Source organism: Quercus lobata, chromosome 5 (assembly GCF_001633185.2).
Source record: "Quercus lobata isolate SW786 chromosome 5, ValleyOak3.0 Primary Assembly, whole genome shotgun sequence".
NCBI classification, from domain to species: domain Eukaryota; kingdom Viridiplantae; phylum Streptophyta; class Magnoliopsida; order Fagales; family Fagaceae; genus Quercus; species Quercus lobata.
The window spans coordinates 70,549,918-70,571,306 of NC_044908.1; the positions used below are offsets into that span (position 1 = coordinate 70,549,918).

Genomic DNA, 21,389 nt, shown 5'->3' on the forward strand with positions numbered 1-21,389 from the left:
GGGATCCGCGCATCCATTAGTTAGTCACGTACTAGGAGCCGTGCATTGAAAAGGAGAGATTGTTATTGTAGAACAAGTCTAATTAGGTATTGGGATAAGGGTTCAACTGTAGGTTGGTATAAGGTACTGGGATTCCTTTACTTGTAACCACTTGTTTTGATAATAGTGGATTCTTGGGAGTGGTGAACTTAAAATCACCTGGTGGGGTTTTTACCGTGTAGGTTTTCTCCATTCGTAAAGAAATCACCGTGTCAATTTAATTTCCACTGCACTTTAGTTAATTGGTGATTTGTTTGTGCTATCACGTATTTTGCATGTTAATTTGATTAATTAATAAACTTGGCTAATTAATCAATTAATTCATCACAAGGAGTCAATATATTCTTGGCCTATCACTAATAAATCGTGGCCCATATGTATTGACTATAGAGCTCTTAACCAAGCCACTATTAAGGACAAATTTACAATTCTAGTAGTTGATGAGTTGCTAGACGAATTGGCTAGTTTTACTATCTTCTCTAAGCTAGATTTGAGATCTGGTCACCATTAGATTCAAATGAAGGTTGAAGATGTTCATAAAACTGCTTTAAAAACACATAAAGGGCATTATGAGTTTTTAGTAATGCCATTTGGCTTAACTAATATTCCATCCACCTTCCAAGCTCTAATGAATGAGGTTTTCAGACCTTACTTAAGGAAATTTATGCTGGTCTTCTTTGAAGACATACTAGTTTTTAGTCAGAACTTGGACCTTCACCTTCAGCATCTCAGAACTATCTTAGGGTTGCTATTACATCATCAATTGTATGCTAGAAGAAGCAAATGTGTCTTTGGCAGCTCAGAGGTGGAGTACTTAGGTCACATTATATTTAGCCAAGTTGTTAGCACTGATCCTAAAAAAAATTCAACTATGATGGCTTGATATTCTCCAAGTTCTATTAAAACCTTGAAAGGGTTCTTGGGCTTAACAAGTTACTACAAAAAATTCATTCACAATTATGGTGGGATTGCTGCTTCATTGACTACCTTGTTGAAAAAGAGTTCATTTCTTTGTCTGATGCAACTGAAGCTGCTTTCCAACAACTTAAACTTTTAGTAAGTAATCCACATGTATTTGCTTAACCTCATTTCAATAAGCCATCTTCCATAGAGTGTGATGATTCTGGGATGGGCTTAAGGGCTGTTCTAAATCAAAATTAAAGACCTATAACTTTTCACCATAGAGTGTGATGATTCTGAGAGGGAGCTTCTTGCTTTGGTTACTACTGTGCATAAATGGAGACCTTATCTCTTAGATAGGTCTTTCTTCATCAAAACTAACTAATAGAGTTTGAAATATATCTTGGAGCAAAGAATTGCTACCCTAGCCTAACATAAGTGGTTGACTAAGCTTTTAGGCTATTTGTTTGTGGAGTACAAGAAGGGCTGTGAGAATAAGGTGACTGATGCCTTGTCTAGAAAGGAGGAGTTAGGTGATGTCACTCAACTCAATGAGGGTTCCTTATTCTTAATTTCTTTTCCTTTTCCTTCTTGGATTGAAGAATTGAAGCTTACTTATCAGCTGCTTCTTAAAGTTCAGAAGTTCTTCCAAGATTTGTAGAGTGGTTCCTCTGGTCCTAAGCATGTTTCACATCATAATGGATTAATTATGTATAAGGGTAGGGTAATTTTAGGCCCAAATTGCAATTTAATACCCAAGGTACTTCAGCAAGTTATGATAGTCTATTGAGAGGTCATTTTGGCTTTCTCAAGTCATTTCATAGACTAAACATAGGATTTCTATTGGTTAGGCATGAAATCAAATTTGAAGTAGCATGTTAGGGAGTGGGGATTTTGTCAGTAGATGAAGCATGAGACCTGCCATCCAATAAGGTTGTTGTCGCTCTTACCTATCCCTAATAAGCGTTGGTCTTCTGTTAGCATGGATTTTGTAGATGGTTTGCCTAAGTCTTAGAGGATGGATGTCATTATGGTAGTAGTTGGTAGACTTACAAAGTATGTTCGCTTCATCATCTTGTCACATCCTTATTTTACTATTAAGGTAGCAGCTCTCTTTGCTCAACATGTCCTGAAACTACATGGAATGCCTACTTCTATAGTTCAAATAGAGATCCTGTTTTTACTGCTAAGTTTTGGGCTAAATTGATGTGACTTCAAGGTGTGCAACTAGCCATGTCATCTACCTATCATCCTCAAACAGATGGCCAGACAAAGGTAGTGAATAAAAGCTTGGAGCATTATTCGAGGTCCTTCTTGAGTGACAGACCGACTGAGTGGTCAGAATGGCTTTATTTGGCTGAATACTAGTTCAATACCAATTACCATATTACTGCCACCAAGCTAACACCATATGTATCTTTATATGGTTTTGCACCTCCTAGGCTAATGGACAACATCCCTGGTACAACTCGAGTGGCTGCTGTGGATTGTGTTGAAGTTTAGACAGTGCATTCTTGCTTTGCTAAAACAAAATTTGGTGGTTGCACAGGCTAGAATGAAGCAACAATGTGACTTGAAGAGAAATGAAAAGGAGTTTCATGTTGGTGATTGGGTGTATTTTCGGCTACAACCCTATAAGCAATAGTTTGTGGCTTATAGAGCTCCTCACAACTTATCACCTCATTTCTATGGCCCATTTTAGATAATCTAGAGGGTTAGAGAGGTTGCTTACAAATTGGATCTTCCTCAGGAATTTGCTATACATCTCGTGTCAATGTTTCTTGTTTAAAAGCTAAATTGGGGCAACATAACATTTCCATTCCCTTGTTACTTTCTCTCAACTCTCAGGGTGTCCTTACTCCTGAACTAGTGGTTGTACTTCAATCCAGATCACATCAGTTACGTAGCAAGACTATCACTCAGCATTTGATTTAGTGGCAATGGGGGTCTACAGATGATGCTACCTGGGAAGATTTGCAAGTGCTTCAGTAACAATTTCCACATCTTGTGGGCAAGATGTTTTAATGGAGGGGAGGAGGTAATGTTTGGAAGCCAAATGTGATGTATTGAGAGTTAACATGTATTGCAAAGTATGTTAGTACTTTTGATGTGTTGGTTTAGTTAGTTAGATAAGGCTGAAGCTGATATCAATTAGTTTGTTATGCTGATATCAAAGTTTTAGTTAGTTAGTTAGTACTCCTTAGGTCGGAAATGATAAGATTTGTGGAGGGAGAATTGTATATAAGAAGACTAAAAGTGAATAAGAGGGATATGCAGAAAATTAACCAAGTTTGCTCTTCCTATTTCTTTCTAGTTCCCCCAATTGCTTTGGAGGTGGTTACCCTCAAAGTAACTCTCTTTTCTTTCTCATTTCCATTCTTATTTTCATCCATTTCTGATTTGTTAAGAACCTAACACTCTAATGTGAATTTGCTATATGAAATATTTTTTTTTAATTATAAATATTATCAAAATTAGATGTCGCTATAAAATAGAAGATAATATTTTAAAAGAATCTTTAAATTTGTACATAAAAGGGAAATTATTACAAAATTAATAATAGATGTTTTTCAAAATTTAAAAGAATATCTTGTACCATTTTAGAATAACATAAATTAAACGTGTTAGAAAAAAAAGCTATTTGTGTCTTTTATTTTATTTATATTTTGTCAATACTGAAAATATACACTAATATATTCTTCATGAATTAATTTACTTTTGAATTTTAGTATTTTATTTTTTTACTTTAATGAGGTGTATATATATTTTTTAAGAAGATAACGAGGTGCATAGTTAAATGGATATTTTATGTATGAATATTCATACATTAAATAATTAAATTTATCATTTCTTATAAATTTAGAATTTTACAACAAGGTATTTATTACGTCATTTTAAAATAGAGTGCAAAACTAATAATAATGAATAGTGCTTTGAGTAAATGAAATTGCTAGAGTTCTCCTGAATAAATCTAGCAATTGATTGTGTTTATATAATTCATACTAGTTCCTGAGAGCCGTGAATCCGCGTTGGACCTAGCCGAACTCTTAGTAGAAGAAGATACCTCGTGGAAGTGTACTAGCTCTAACATGGACTTGAGTAAGCCAACGCCGCACATATATGGTAGTCGCTCAACTCGCTTTAATGCTTCATCCGCTGATGAGAAAAAAGGTAATCTTTTAACTATTTTTGAATTGTGCCAATATTAAATAAAAAGTATAGAGTCAATAGTCTTCTAACTTTTTTTAATAGCTACAGTTACTTGCTTGAATTTTTCAATATCTATTGTGAATATGGAGTGAATATTAAATATTTTCAATCCTAAATATTATCAAAATTAAGTTTTGTAACAAAATAGAAGACAATATTCTAAGTGGCTCTTTGGATTTGTTCATCAAAAAGAAAACTGTTATAAAATTGAGCTAATTACAATTTATTTGCATAATTTGAAATTTGACATTTTACTTACTTAAAGTTAATTCAGTTAGAGTTTTGTAACTCACATCTATTAAAAATGAGGCTAAATAGGTATTTTTGCTACCATTTTATGTTTATCTCATCCTAAAACATAAAAGAATAAGAAAAAACAAGATATATATATATATATATATAAATAAAAAAAATTTTGTAAAAATTAAGAACAAACATTATTAGCCACATTTGAGCAAAGTAGAAAATGAATACCTAGGCTTGAAAGAATTGCTTGAGTTCGTCACGCTGTTGTTTGATTTGGGATGCATAGTCATCTGTTATTACATATAGAAAAGGAGATAGTGACAAACATGTTGTTGATGTTGCTGCTGCTATTGTTGTTGTTGATGTAATTGTTGTTGTTGGTCTCCAAAGGATAAGCCGAGGCCTGTGGAGACCACATTGGGGTGATGGGTATTGTTATGGAGTTGAGAAATATCTATAAATTGCAAAGAGAATACTATTGGATTGATTGGAGCTGATGATGATACCCCAAAAGTTGCCGTAACCTCTCTTCCTCTCTTCCTTGGATTATTGCAATTAGTCCCCACTGTAATTTATCAAAATCCAAATTTCAAAGTTAAATAACAGTAGCTGAATTGATTGTAACGAATAATTATGACCTTCTTGCCCTTTTCTACAAAAAGGCAAGCAAAGAAAGAAAGGGTTAGGGAAATATTAAAAATGGGATTAATGCTTCTTAATTTTTATAAAACCCTTACTTTTTTATCTTGATTTCTCTTATTCTTTTATATATTTTTTAAAATGTTTTGGGATGAGAGAAACATAAAATAAAAGTGAAAGTGACACGAAAATGGTAGTTGCTTTGGTGTTTTGTCTAATAAGGAGACAAGAGTTAATTTGTTAACCGTATTTAAATTGTGCCTGTTAGGTTAAAATAGATTGATATTGGTTAATTAATTCAATTACCCAAGTTGATTAATTAGGTCAAATTACTTGTAAATCGTGGAGGCATAAACAAATCACCAAATAAACTAGAATATAATAGAAATTATATTTGACATGGTGATTTGTTGACTAATGAGAAAACCTCTCATAAAGCAAAAAATTCCACTGGGTGATTTTTAGGTCTCTACTCTCAAGAATCACTGATCAAGAATAAAGCGGTTACAAGTACAAGGAATCTTACCACTACTTTGGACTATCACGAAGTACTAATCTACAATCGAACCTTTACACCAATCCCCAATTGCAATTGATCACCAATCCCCAATTGCAATTGATCTTGTAGAGACTTCTTCCTTTGTATGGATCCCAGCATAAGTGACTAACTTTCTAGCAACTGATGTTTGTTGTCAGATGCAAAGTTCTTCACTTCAATACACGTTGAAGATATGAAAACATTTGGTTACAAAACCCTAAGGTGCATAAGAATGCAATAGCTTCTCCAAAAGTGCATGAATTTTCTAATTGAGCCTTTGTGTCTTTGTTGACTTTAAATTAAAGCTTTTATACACTTTAGAAGTTTAGTGAACGAAACCCTAGTAAATCCAAGTCATCATGTGCTGAAACACAGATCTAAGATTTATGTTTCTATGAAGCTCGATGGATCAAGAGGTGTGAAGAGGTATCGAGACACTTCATTAATTTTTGATAGATACTAGTATCGAGCTAGTGTTAAGATTCACTTTTCAGCTTTTCTTCACTCGTTTCTTAGTGCAATCTCCATGTCTTCAATAATATCACTTGTCTTGATTACTTAACATACTTCATGATATTCTAGAAATATCTTAGAACTACCCAGTTACAAGTATGTTTTGTCAAAGGATATGCCAACACATGAAAGATATGATCCTAATGGTGCCAATAGCTAGAAAATCTAGGATACAAAATCTTTTTTTTTTTTTTTTTTTTTTTTTTTTTAAAGGGGTTGCATTTATATGTACTTTTCCAATTTATATTGTAAATATGAAATGAAATTATCAAAATTAGATTTCGTGATAAAATAGAAAATAATATTCTAATGGACACTGAATTTGTATGTTAAAGGAAAATTGTTATTAAATTTATTATAAAACTAATCATTGATTATTTTCAAAATATAAAATTTCATTTTTTATATATCATAAATGAAATTATTAGTTATTTTATTTTATTACATTTTGTTAATATAAATATATAATAATTTTATTTTTATTATATTAATTTAATTTTGAATTTTAATATATATATATATATATATATATGAAGATTGTAACTTTATTAAGATGAAGATAAAAATAATAAATCTTGAGTTAAAGCGGACTTAATGAATGAATGATTTTCCTCTATCTAAGTTACATAATTACCAATATTCTTGGCATGTGGAGCAAACAAATGAGTAGGGCGATTGTCTTATCTTTTAATATGTGTAACTAGAACTTGGCGAAAGTCTTTAAACTTGTGTCGAATCCCATCAATTACATTGGCAATCATAGCTGGTGCTTCATTGGATCCATTAATTCAAGGCGCCGAAAATAATCTTTGAATCACACTTAAACATAACATCATGGACGCCCACATCCCATGCGAAAGTAATCCCCTCCTCCATTACCATTGCCTTGCTTTCCAAAGGTCCCAGTGGGTAGTGTAATTTCTTACTTAAAGGCGCTGTTACACGGACTGCATAGTCCTGAATTACCACCCAACCCCGGTTGACTGATCAACACTGATGGTGGCGTTTTACGGATGAATATTAGTCGATTAAAAATTTATCACTTCCTTTTAGTTTGGGCTTTTACAACTCATATTTATTACATCATTGGAAATAAATAGATTATAAAATTTATAATATTAATAGTTGAAATATATCACTGCATAATATTAGCTGAGTAAATTGATGGACCAAGTAATTACCCTCGTCCAAGGAGGCCAGCTTGGATGAAGATAGAGCGTCATGAAAACTGTCATTTAATGCCCCGACGGTTACACATCAGTAAGAAGTCCTTTGGGGCTCCAATAAAGGCCAAATTGAAGACCTGGGATGTTACCCAAGCTCTCCTTAAACCACCATTTAAGGAAAGCAATAGCTACTAAAGAAAGCCGGTATATATAGGCCTACAAAATCCAAGAGAAGGTACAGACATTTTACTCAACTTAGACCCCTATTACTAAGATCTCTACATCTCTCAAGTCATATTCACTGACTTTATCATCGGAGATTCCGTGGCCGGCACCACACCGGTGACCACCCTAAGAGGATCCCATTCTCCGTTTTTAACTTTGCAGGAACTTGGATGAGCTCGTGTTGATCCATCTGGACAAACCTACTTACTGATGATTTTTGCATCATTAGTTTGGCATCGTCTATGGGAAACGACAATTCCATACTTCAATTTGAAAGTGTACTTCCATTCAATCCTAAGGTCCAAATGGAGTCCAACACACCACAAGATTCTGCAGCACTAGCGCTACAGATCCAGACACTCACTGCTAGCGTGGAGGAGCTCACCAAGCAGAACTAGGAGATAAGATTGCAGTTACAACAGGAGGAGAATCGCTCACCCACGAGGACTGGGACTAACCAGAATGACAATGAAGATAGCCACAGAAGAGACGACCACCAACGACCAAACACTTCTGATGAAGCAAATTCAGACCTCCTCAGAGAAATGAGGAGAGAAATGGACGAGCTGAGGAATGCAATGAGGGAAAAGATGGATCAAAATCTGGATGGGATGGTCAGAAGGATAGACTCGCCCTTCACCACGAAAGTCTTGGAGTGCCATATGCCCCCAAAGTTTCATCTCCCATAGCTTGAGTTGTTCGATGGTTTGAAAGATCCGCTAGACCATATTACTACCTTTAAGATGAATTTGAGTCTACACCAACCCCTAGACAAGATATTGTGCCGCTCCTTTTCTACCACCCTCAAGGGAGTAGTGCGAGTGTGGTTTAGTAAGCTAGCAACATCGTCCATTGACAACTTCGAACAACTGGGCAACTCTTTTGTGCGCCATTTCGTTGGTGGACAACACTCGAAAAGGCCTGCAGACCATCTGCTCACCATTAGGCAAGGGAAAAATGAGACCTTAAGATCATATGTGAAGTGTTTAACTAGAGAAGTCCTAGAAGTTGATGAAGTAGACGACAAGGTACAATTAACCACCTTCAAAGCTGGGCTGAAATCCAGAGAGTTCATGGTCACTCTCGCAAAAAATCCCCCGTAGACGATGGCAGAAATTTTGTTGAAAGCTCAAAAGTACATGAACGCCAAAGATGCCCTAGCCATAATAGGGGAGAAGGATAAGCCCAAAGAGAAAGAGAGAAAAAGAGAAGACTGGAGGGGACGTAAGAGAGAAAGGAGAGATCGTCAGAGTTCGGACGAGAGCAAGTGGAGAGACGATAAAACATCTCAGATGGTAAAATTTACCCCTTTGGTTATGCTCGTTGATAAAATTTTAATGCAGATTAAGGACGATCATTATCTCAAGTGGCCACAGCCGCTACACTCATCACCCAATGTGCGCGACAAGAGAAAATATTGCCACTTCCACAAAGACCACGGCCATTACACTAAAGATTGTAGAGACCTAAAGGAACAGATAGAGGAACTCATTTAGAAAGGGAAGCTACAGAAGTTCGTGAAAAATGGGGAATCTAGCAAACCTAGAAATGATAACAAGGAGAAGCACGAAACTATTCCTAGGGATGAGGACAATGCGTTCAATCATCCACAAAGTGTAATAGGAGAGATAAAGACGATCGCAGGAGGACCATCCATTGGTGGATCCTTAAATCTCTCAAGAAGTCACAGGAAAGGCAGGTAAATAGTGTCCACGGGACACCACCCCTAAAGTAGAGAAGAAGAACAGAGAGGAACATCCTATTCTTAGAAGAAGATGCTAGAGGTGTAAAGCTATCGTATGACGACCCCTTAGCTATCATGCTTGTGATAGAAGGATTCAACACCAGTCAGATTCTCATATATAATGGTAGCTCTGCAAACATTATCTACCTCTCCGCTTTCCAGCAGTTGAAGGTAGATTCCAAAAGGTTACAGCCTTTTGAATCCCCCCTCGTCAATTTCAGCGAAGACTGAGTATACCTTAAAGGTATAGTAGCATTAACAATCACAGTGGGATCTCGCCCCTAACAAGTAACCCATCAGCTTGACTTCCAGGTGGTAGATTGCCTATCCTCATACAATGTGATTATTGGAAGGCCCACACTCAAGCGTTGGAAGGCAGCAACATCCACATGCTGCCTGAAGGTGAAATTCCCAATGGAGTATAGTGTGGGTGAGGTAAAAGGAGATCAAGTGTTGGCCAAGGAATGCTACCAAGTAGTGTTAGTTACAAAGGAGAACCACACATGGATGATTGAGGAGAAGGAGGAGGAGAAAGTGGAAGCCTTAGAAACTATGGAATTGGTAGACGAAGAACTAATAAAGGCAATGAAGATAGGGACAAACTTGAGCACTCAGATGAAGAGAAGGCTAGTCTAATTTCTTAAGAGCAATTTGGATATTTTTTCATAGAGTCATAAGGACATGCCGGGCATAGCAACCGAAGTCATCCAACACCATCTACATGTAGACCCTGAGAGGAAGCCCATCTAGCAAAGACGTCGAGTCTTTGCCCCTGAACGAAACAAAGCCATCATGGACGAGGTAAACAAATTGCTGGAAGCCAATTTTATCTGAGAAATCTACTACCCGGATTGGCTGGCCAACATCGTCCTAGTAAAAAAAAGCAAATGAAAAATGGAGAATGTGTATGGACTTCACGGACCTGAATAAGGCCTGCCCAAAAGACAGCTTCCCCTTGCTAAGAATAGATCAGCTTGTAGACTCCACGGCAGGGCACAGGCTCCTCACATTCATGGACATATTCTCAAGATACAACCAAATCAAGATGTTAGAAGAAGACCAAGAGAAGATTGCCTTCATCACCAGCTAAGGGCTCTACTACTACAAGGTAATGCTCTTTGGACTGAAGAATGCAGAGGTGACTTACCAGAGGCTAGTCAACAAAATGTTCAATAAACAGATTGGGAGAAACATAGAGGTATATGTGGATAATATGCTCGTCAAGAGTAAAGAGGAAGACACACACTTGGATGACCTCAATGAGACCTTCACAACCCTCAGACAGTACTAGATGAGGCTGAATCCTAGCAAATGCACCTTTAGGGTTGCATCAGGAAAGTTCGTGGGGTTCATGGTATCCCAACGAGGGATAGAAGCTAACCTAGAAAAAGTACGGGCTATATTAGAGATGACATCGTTGAGAATAGTGAAGGAAGTCCAAAAGTTAACTGGAAGGATCGTAGCCCACAACAGGTTCATCTTTAAAGTGACGAACAAATGCCTACCTTTCTTCAAAACCTTGAAGCAAGCTTATACCTGGACAAAGGAGTGCGAAAAAGCCTTCCAAGAATTGAAATGCTACCTAAGTAACCCCCCATTCCTCAACCCGTCAAAGAAAGGGGAGAATCTTTTTTTGTACTTAGCAGTGTTAGCCACTACCATGAGTGTAGCTTTAATTCGAGAAGAGAATAGAGTGCAGCTCTCAGTTTACTATGTCGGCCAAGCTTTCCAAGGAGTTGAGGCAAAGTATCCACAGATTGAGAAGATTGCCTTTGCCCTAATCGCCGCCTCTCGTAAACCATATCCCTACTTCTAGGAAAACCCTATTATGGTAACGATTGACCAGCCAATAAGGAAATCAATGAACAAGCCCGAAGATGTAGGAAGAATGGTGCAATGGGTAGTTAAGCTCAGCCAGTTCGACATCGAATATCACCCCAGGACAGCATTCAAGGTACAAGCGTTAGCAGACTTCGTTGCCGAGTTCACAATTCCAAATGAAAAAGAAATCTCAAATGAATTAGAGAGATGGACGAAACGGACGAGTCGTCTACCCAAAGAAGAGGGGGAGCAAGGGTCATCATCAACACTCCAGAAGGAGATGTCCTTAGGTATAGAGTGCAACTTCAATTCTCCGCCACCAACAATGAAGAAGAATACGAGGCCATATTGGCGGGGCTCAGGATCAGGAGAGCTTTATGTGCTAGGAAATTACTCCTTCAAAGCAATTCCAAATTGGTGATAGGGCAGATAAAGGGTGAATATGAAGTAAAGGAGGATAGGTTGCAAAAATACCTCAAGCTGACGAACCACCTAACCCAAGAGTTTGATTGGGTAGACTTCACACAGGTCCTTAGGAACCAGAACTTAGAAGTAGACGAAGTAGCAAGGCAAGCATTGTCTGAAGAAGGAATAATGTCACCAGATTTGAAAATAGAAGTGCAAAAGCATCCTAGCATTGATGCTCTTGCGATTTTAAACCAAAACAGTTGGACAACTCCGATTCTTTCTTTCCTCTGAGACGGATGACTTCCAACAGATGTCAATGAGGCTAGGAAGGTCAAAAAGTAAGCAGCTAGGTTCACGATGTTGAATGACACCTTGTATAAAAGAGGGTTCTCCATGCCTTACCTAAAGTGTGTTGAAGAAGACGAAGCTAAGTATTTTCTAGAGGAGATCCACAAAGGTCTATACGGAGACCACACGGGCCTGAGATCTTTGGTAAGCAAGATCATCAGAACAGGTTATGTATGGCTTACCATGCAGAGAGATGCAAGGGAGTTCATTGAATGGTGTGACAAATGCTAGAGGTTCGGGAACGTCTAATGTTTCCCAAGAGAGAAGATAACAGACGTAACTTCCTCGTGGCCATTCACTCAATGGGAGATAGACATCGTGGGCCCTTTACCTCAAGGTAAAAGATAGTTAAAGTTCTTATTAGTTGCAATTAACTATTTTAAAAATAGGTTGAAGTGGAAGCACTACCAACTATCACGGAGGCAAAGATCCAAAACTTTGTATGGAGAAACATAGTTTGTGGGTTTGGAATACCAAGGACGATAATATCAGACAACAGATGCTAGTTCAACAGTCAAGACTTCAGAAACTTCTGCTTAGGACTAGGAATCAAGAACTAGTTTTCTTCTCCAGGACATCCGCAAGCCAACGGATAGATGGAAGTGATGAATTGAATGCTATTAAAGATCATCAAAGTTCAACTGGAAGAGGCAAAAGGCGCATGGCTGAAGGAATTGCCAAATGTCTTGTGGGCATATAGAACCATCGCGAGGACCCCGACAGGAGGGATGCCATTCAGACTCACCTATGACACCGAAGTAGTAATACTAGTCGAAGTAGGAGTCACCAACATGAGAAGATAATTTTTCCACGAAGATAGCAATGATGATCAATTAAAGGTTAACCTGGACTGCTTGGATGAAGTAAGAGAAGAAGCATCTCAGAAGATGTCAAAATATCAACAGAAGATGACTGAGTACTACAATAAGAGAGTGAAGCTTAGAAGACTTGACATAGGAGACCTTGTCCTATGCAAAGTCACACTAGCAACAAAGGAATCAACACAGGGAAAGCTTAGGCCAACCTGGGAAGGACCCTATAAAGTCATCCACTATTCAAGACAAGGAAGCTACCATTTGGAGTCAATGGACAGGAAAAAATTACCGTGACCATGGAACATCAAGCATTTGAAAAAGTATTGTTAGTAGAGATAAGGTACTGTTGTAATCACGAGTGATAAGATTCCCTAAATGGATGTATATCACTGACGAAGTCAAGTGATAAGATTCCTTAAATGGATGTAAATAACCTTAAAAATGGCTAAGTTATAAAATTCCCTAGACGAATGTACATCACTAACGAAGCCAAGTAATAAGATTCCTTAAATGGATGTAAATCACCCAAAAAATGGTGAAGTGATAAAATTCCCTAGATGAATGTACATCACTGACGAAGCCAAGTTATAAGATTCCTTAAATGGATGTAAATCATCCTAAAAATGGCTAAGTGATAAAATTCCCTAGATGGATGTACATCATTGACGAAGCCAAGTGATAAGATTCTTTAAATGGAAGTAAATCACCTTAAAAATGGCTAAGTGATAAAATTCCCTAGACAGATGTACATCACTAACGAAGCCAAGTGATAAGATTACTTAAATGGATGTAATTCACCCCAAAAATGGCTAAGTGATAAAATTCTATAAACAGATGTAAATCACTCAGCCAAGTGATAGAATTCCTAATAAGGATACACATCACATGAAAATGACTAAGTCATAAAACCTTGACGAAGTCAAGTTTCTTCGCAAACATAGATCACCAACAACGGAGAGGTGACGACCATCAGAGGTAAAGCAAACAAAAATCATGCAAAGATGAATAAAAAGAAAGCAGAACAACCATTGAAGGTAAGGTAAACAAACAATGGTATAAACATATAATCATCGAGAAGATTGTTTCAAAGTTAATATTTAAAGCCCAAAAACACACTGGGCACCTTCAAGAAAAAAAAAATGATGAACAGGGGAATGCTTAAATAGTAACCTCGTCACCACCAGCCGCATCGACAGGGGCATCCTCAGGTTCACAATCATTGCCCTCTGGAGCATTCTTTTGAGAGCAGCAACAGCAACTTGGGCGGCCTCATTAACCTCCATCTCCTTATCCATTTCCTCGAAGTCCAAATCCTCCAAGTTAACTCCAGAGGAATGCTTCACCATGTACTGTCTGAGGAGCTCAAAGCCCTTGTGATACCATCTAAAGAGTACGATGTTATATTCTTCAGTCTGCTGGAAAGCCTGGATGGCCTTAGCAGCTACGGACTTGAACTTTTAGTTCGCAACTTGGAGCTATTCGTCTTTTTACAATGTTAGTTGCTTTTTAACCCTAAGCTCATCAGCCAACGTCGTGGCCTTCTCCCTAGCTATGTTGGCATCGTCCATGGCAGTAATGAGGTCCCTCCTCAACTTTGCAGCCTCGACCTCCAAAGCCTTCACTTTGGACCCCATCACCACGGCCTTCTCCTCTTGGCCAAGGTACTCAGTAGATATGTGGATCTCCTCTCCTAGGACCTAAAAGTCATAAGGAAGGAAGGGTTATAATATTACAAGAACCATTCCAAACCATAAGAGAAACAAAAGGAAACTCACCTGGACGAGCTTATGGATGTGGCAATTTACAGGCTTATGGGAAGTGATGCCAGAAAGCACCTTAAGATCATTGGTAGTAAGAGCGGAATGAACTCCTGGCCATGTTCCTCTGCCTCTTTGGACGAGGAGTGAACTCTTCCAAGGAGGTCGTGGGAGAGGTCTTCCTCGTGGCTTCAGGGACAGAGATAGTCGGGGTGACCGAGACCCCATTCTCGATGACCTAAACCACTTTCCTGATTGAACTTGGTCGTCATTTCTGTGTAAAAGAGAAAGTAAAAAAAAAAAAAACAAAAAACAAAAAACAAAAACAAAAACAAAAAAAAAAAAACAAAACAAAATTCACTTTTTTCTTCGATCTCGATAGTGCGCAAGACAAAGGGGGAAGGCTCTAGACCCAGGAAGTGACGAGCCAAAGTTTGGGGATCGACGAGGTCATTGAAGTCATCAATCGTCTTCGTGTACTCAGTGGCCGCCTGGATGCGCTCCTTATATCTGCTTTTGAGCCTAGGGCACTCCTTAACTGCGAATGCACAACAAACAAAGGTTAGTGACGAATCAGGTTTGAGAAGAGAATTGTCAAAAAGCAAGTGAGGGACGGTGCACCTAAGTTCAGGGACCTCCACCGATGAAGCAATCTAGGAACCTCACCTTAGAAGACGTCAGAAAGTGTCTCCCATCCATCTCTAGACACGAAGAAGTATCTAGACTTCCAAAACCGGAAGGACGAAGGAAGATCTATAATAATCCTCGCCTTCCTAACCCAGGGCACCAACTCATAGTATCTATACTCTTTGGACTTCTTCAGACGATACAGATGAACGAACTCATCCAACCTGATCATGTCACCTTCAGTGACAACCATCCAAATCTCCATACAACTAATCACTATCCTCCATGAGTTTGGCATAAGTAGCCCTGGAGTGATGTTGAAATGGTTCAAGAGTTCCATGATGAATGGATGGACGGAAAACCTAAGATCACACTGGAAAGCAGCCTTGTAGAAACACACTTCTCCAGGTGAGAAATGACATGCTTTTTCCCCTTCTCAAGGAAGACGAATCCTAACTTCCTCGGGGAACTGGAATCTGTCCCTAAACCTAAAAAGGGTGTTAGTGTCTAGGACGCACTTTTCCCTAAGGGCATCAAAGGGCCTGATCTCCCTCAGTCTAGACGACAAAAGGCCTGATGCAGCAGTATCTCCTCCTGCCCCAATGAGGTCATCACTAGATGACAACCCTATCTCAAGCTCACTAGACCTCACCTCAAACGCTACCTCCCTCTCACCCACCATCTCTTTAAACCAATTCAAGGATCGGTGTAGCAAATGATGCAAATTATCCAACACAAAACCTAAATTGCTATCCCTAAATACGAAATCCTTAATTGGGGGGCGTCAGGTGCTAAAAGAACCAAAGGATGCCCCTAAACGGGCAAAGAGAAATGACATGGAAGGATAGAGTTGCCTAACCTAGGAGCTCTCAACCATGGAGCTAAAAAAAGAAATAAAGGGGGGGAAATTTCTATCCTTAAATGGAAAAGGAAAGGTAGGTAATTTTTGCTATAAAAAAGGAGAAGAAAAAGAAATTGTACCTCAGAAAACCAAACTTAGAGAGGAAAGAGTTAGTGGAATGCAAAAAAGCTCGAAGAAGAAAAACGTAGAGCAACAATGGTGCAAGAGAGAGAAAAAGTGAAGAAGAAAAGGAAAAATGAAATGGCCTAAAAAGCTAGACTTGGAAAACTGAAAAACAGTGGGAAACTCAAAAGTCTATCGAACAAAGCACTGGTATCCACCGTTGAGAGTGCGCCACATGGCCACGACACGTACGACGTTATCACTCCACCTTAAATGCGGACACAACCAGAATGTCAAGAGTCATATCCAAGCAAAACGACCTTCCATATTCTTGAGATCGTCATCACACGTAAGAATGATCTTAGAATAGGGGGGGCAACTGATAGACCGAGTAGTTACCCTTGTCCAAGGAGGCCAGCTTGGAAAAAGATAGAGCATCATGAAAGCTGCTATTTAATGCCCCGACAATTACACATCAATAAGAAGACCATTGGGGCCATAATAAAGGCCAAATTGAAGACCTAGGATGTTACCCAAGCTCTCCTTAAACCACCATTTAAGGAGAGCAACAGCTACTAAAGAAAGCCAGTATATATAGGCCTACAAAATCCAAGAAAAGGTATAGACATTCTACTTAGCTTAGACCCTACTACTAAGTTCTCTACATCTCTCAAACCATATTCACTGACTTTATCATCGGAGATTTCGTGGCCGGCACCACATTGATGACCACCCTGAGAGGATCCCATTCTCCTTTTTTAACTTCGCAAGAACTTGGACGAGCTCATGTTGATCCATCTAGATGAACCTACTTGCTGCCGATTTCTGCATCATCATAAATGATATTATTATTTATTAAAGAGTTCTCCTGAATAAATCACTGCATTATTTAATGGTTGTGTTAGGTTCTAAGAATTAGGATTAAATGTTTAGAGTCCTAATTTGTTTATGTTGGCAAACTGAGAGCAAAAACATGTCTAGAATAAGTGTTAGACATTGCTCAAGGTGATTCAAGTCAAGTCTCAAGAGCATGCAAGCTACAGGAAAAAGAATTGAAATTCAGTGAAACTCGATTGATCGAAGCATAGGCTTGACCAATCGAAAATCGTAACAAAGCAATTTTTGCAAAATTTTAACTTAGGCCCAAGCTTGTGAAATCGTTTAAGGTTTTAGTCCAACATTCCTAAGTATAAAAGGAAAACCCTAACAAGGTTTTGAAAACTCTTGGAAGACTTGCGAGTTACTCCTGTGAGATCTGAGAAGTTTTGTACCTTCTAACTCCACAAGTATCTACCAGAATAAGATTTATAATCAAGTGTTGGTGGAATCTATTTGCTACTGCAAGATCAACAAGTGGTGATTTGAAATCTTTGAGTGGGATCTCAAAGTCATAAGTGTGGGAGCTTATGTGCTATAAATCCAAGAGAGAAGAGTCTGTGAATTCGGAGCTTGCACATGGTCGTGTCAATAAGTTACTACTAGAGGTAGCAATCGATTTAGAGTTAAATCTTATTGTAAAAACTTCAATTCTCTATTAGTGGATTTGTTTACCTTGAGGATAGTTTGATTAAATCCTCCCCAGATTTTTACCGTGAAACAGTTTGTTTCATTGGTTTTCCTAGGTAATCATATCTATGTGTTATTTACTTTTTTGTTGCTGTGCATGATATGATCTTTCAATGTTTAACTTAGATCTCATAATTAACCTAAGTAATCACTTTGCTAATATATTAAGTTAAACAATCTGTTTTAAGGGATCTAAACAAACAAACAGGTTGAAATATATATATTAAAAGAATAAGCAGGGAATTTTTTTTTTTTTTTTCGTTTATTTTCTAGCAATTAATTTTGTTTATATAATGCATATTAGTTCCGGAGAGCCAAGAATTCGTGTCGGAGCTAGCCAAACTCTCAGTAAAAGATGGTAGTTCTAATGTGAACCTAAGTAAGTCAAAGCTGCCCAAATACGGTAGTTGCTCTGGTGTTTTATCTACTGATGAGACGGGAGGTAGTTCTCGGCAACCATTGAAACAAGGAGGAGTTACGCCGTTGTTTCTAGCTACTAAGTCAGGCTGCGTAGAGATCGTTAAAGAAATACTCAAAATATACCCTCAGGCAGTAGAGCACATAGATGATGAAGGGCAGTGCATATTGCATGTAGCTATCAAGTACCGCCAGTTGGAGGTATTCGAGCATGTGTCTAAAATGGAAGTACCGATGAGGTGGTTAGTACGAAGGCTTGACAACAATGGGAACACTATTTTACATATGGTTGGAATGCCAATACATGATTATGTACCTGAAAAGATGTTGGGCCCTGCACTTCAATTGCAAGAGGAGCTGCTCTGGTTTGAGGTACTCTTCTCTCTAACTCCACTCGTATCTGCCCTGCAATCCTTGCTTTGATTTTTTCTTTTTCTTTTTCTCCTTCTATTTTTTGGAAATGAATAGAGCCAGTTGCAACCTGCAATGGCTCATGGGGGAGGGTGAATAGGAGATTAGAACTAGTGATCCTTCGTTCGGGCATGTAGGGGTGAAGTCATTTGCAAAGTTCTTGAAAAATATTTATCCCCTTAACGACTATACTAGTACATATAATGATTAATGACACTTGTAATTAAGTATTTTTACTTTTAGTATTTTTACATAAGGCTTTTAAGGGGACTTACAAGTTATACTTGGGAAAATTAGTACTTGGCCCGATCACAATTATTTTTATATTGCATTATTATTTTTAAATAATATAAACATATTCATTTAATTTCTTTTTTTAGTTTCCCACACTGTTTTCTCAAATCTTTCAACTAGACATTAATCACGATTTGCGAGGGATGGGCTAATAGCGGGATAAATCACTGACCTAGTGAGTTTTTTCAAAGTGTCAGTGCCTGGACTTGAACTGAGGAGCACCCAGTCAAACTCAAGATAGTCATTTTAAGATTGAGTGTCCAACCATTTGGTCAACCCCATTGGGTTATTTATTTAAATTTTAAACTATGATTGATAGACTCTTTATATATGAAAACAAAGATTAGGTTAAAAGTATATTTTTCATTTTTTTTTTAATTAATAAGAATCTTGTTAAATTTCAAATTTATCTTTTAAAAAATTGTCAACTTAATTGAATCAGCCTTGGAGATATAAATAAGATACCTTTTTAAAGTGAATTTTTTAGCTGGTTCGTCAAATGCATGTGCTTGTCGTGAAATGTATGTTTCTGTGTGCAGCGTGTAAAGTCAGTTACAAAAGAGGCTTTCGTTTGTCATCAGAACAATATGAAAGAGACAGCTGAAGCATTATTTGCTACTACGAAATCCAAGCTCCGGAATTCAGCCAGAGATTGGCTAATTCGCACATCAGAAGGAAGCTCCATTGTGGCAGTTCTCATCGCGACAGTTGCCTTTACAGCAGCCTACACAATACCAGGAGGTCCTGATCAAAAAACTGGTTTTCCAGTCCTTCTCTATCACCCTTTCTTTGTGGTCTCCACAGCAAGTGATGTACTCTCACTTGCATGTGCTTTGACATCAGTGGTTATGTTTCTTTCAATCCTCACAGCACCATTTCGATTGGAAGACTTCAAGCATTCGCTTCCTAACAAGCTCATGCTAGGCTTCACATTTCTGTTTTTCTCCGTTGTAATGATGATGATATCATTTTCTGCAACAATCATCCTCATGGTACATGGTAGTGAAAGGTGGACAAAAATTCTCTTCTATTCCCTTTCTTTCCTTCCAGTTGGCATCTTTGCACTAGCATACTTCCCTCTTTATCTTTCTGTGACAAAAACTCACAAGCACTTGCTCAAGAAGATAAAAGAGGCATTTCCTTGCCGTTGTTGGTTTCCTACTGTGTCTAGAGACACCTATTTCTTCCACAGCAATCGAGCCGAAATTTGCCTTCAAGGTGGGAGCAATAATAATTCCAGTCGAGACAACCCAGAGGGAGAACTCTTTGGTTTCCAGGATACATCGCAGACCAAGCTATTTTCCGTTTAAGAAAGCCAAATCGTTGCACTTATGAAAAGCAGTCTTCTGTCATGATATGTGTAGGAATTCTTCATGGGAACTAGAGAGACAAACGGTGTTGATATGTATATAACTCTTGAATTTGTGGTTACTATGGGAATTTGTTTGGTGTGATATATATATATTACTATGGAATTGTTCTAGCCCAAAAAAAACAAAAAAAAGAAAAACAAAAACAAAAACAAAAAAACAAAACTATATAATCCACTTTGCTTGTAAATACTATCTGGACTCGCTCTTCGGTCTTAACTGACCAATGCTTTACCTAAGTGAAGATGCCAAAAATCGTCAGTAAATTACATAGTCCTCACGTGCTCTAGACAGAATTTGCGATCAGAAAAAGATGAAACCTCACAAAGAATACAAATGTAGTACCGGCCAAATACCCTCCGAAGGTTAAGTTGGAGAGGGAGAAATTTTTACAACATTAGAGTGCTAGAGTTGGGAAAAATTACGTGTACCTTGATTTGTGAGGGTTTTTGGAGTTTTTATAATAGTGTAGAGCTGACTTTAATTTCTTGGTGGAGGGGGTATTTCCTTTTAGAGAAGATCCTCATTAATACTCGCAATTTACGGGATCCTTTCCTTATAGGGATTCCTTCGATTGTAGTTGGGCATAGAGTGCAAGACATTTCCATACTAGGATTCTTGGAGACCACTCACACCACGAAGGTGACATGTGGCTTTAGCGGATCGTCTCGCTTAGGTCCGTTTGCCTCGAGGAATCTAACCGTCGTATCTCCTCTCCGTCCATGTTGTTAGTCCGTCTTGTTTAAGGAGTATAATTGTCGTATCTCCTATTTGTTCAGATCATGAGCCCATCTCTTTTGGCAACTCCGTCACTAACGTTTGCTTCCGTTATTTATGTCCATCTACTTGGGGATTTTATCCCTATCACTAAGGTTGCTAAAGATAATAAAGAGGCTGTCAACTGATTGGAGCAATGCCTATTTTTCTCATTGGTACTCCTCTTGCTCAAAAGCACCACCTTCAACATGAGGATGGTCCACTAGTAGATGCCACCAACTATCCCAACATTGTGGGTGCCCAACAGTATCTCACATTAACCCTTCCTAATCTCACTCATGCTGTGAACTTACCATGTCAATTTATGAATCGCCCTAGGTTTCTCATTTTTAGGTTATGAAGCATATTTTACGCTACTTAGAGCACTCATAATAAAGGTGCTATAACTGTTATTATGCTATTTTAGCAACTAAAATACCAAAATGCAAGCCACAACAAAGGAGCTATACCTAAAAATTTTAGCAACAGAGTTATAGTAAGTTGTCATCTTTGACAACCTACTGTAGCTCCAAACTTATAAATAAAAAAAATATTTTATTTGTTCTCTCTCTCCTCCTTTATTTTAAAAAATATATATATATTTTTCCTTTCTGT

General features: G+C 38.0%; 1 protein-coding gene across 2 annotated transcripts in view; it reads left to right on the forward strand.

Moving 5' to 3' along the window:
* LOC115988883 overlaps positions 1–20,082 on the forward strand; it is a 39,128-nt gene extending 19,046 nt beyond the window's left edge. The window contains exons 4-6 of one of the 2 annotated variants that reach the window (XM_031112512.1): positions 3,946–4,110; positions 17,831–18,315; positions 19,188–20,082. In XM_031112512.1, coding sequence (XP_030968372.1) covers positions 3,946–4,110; positions 17,831–18,315; positions 19,188–19,958 — 1,421 coding nt within the window. In that variant the 3' untranslated portion in view covers positions 19,959–20,082. The remainder of the gene's footprint in view (positions 1–3,945; positions 4,111–17,830; positions 18,316–19,187) is intronic. The other variant, XM_031112513.1, reaches the window with a different exon arrangement.
* The last annotated feature ends 1,307 nt before the right edge of the window (positions 20,083–21,389 follow it).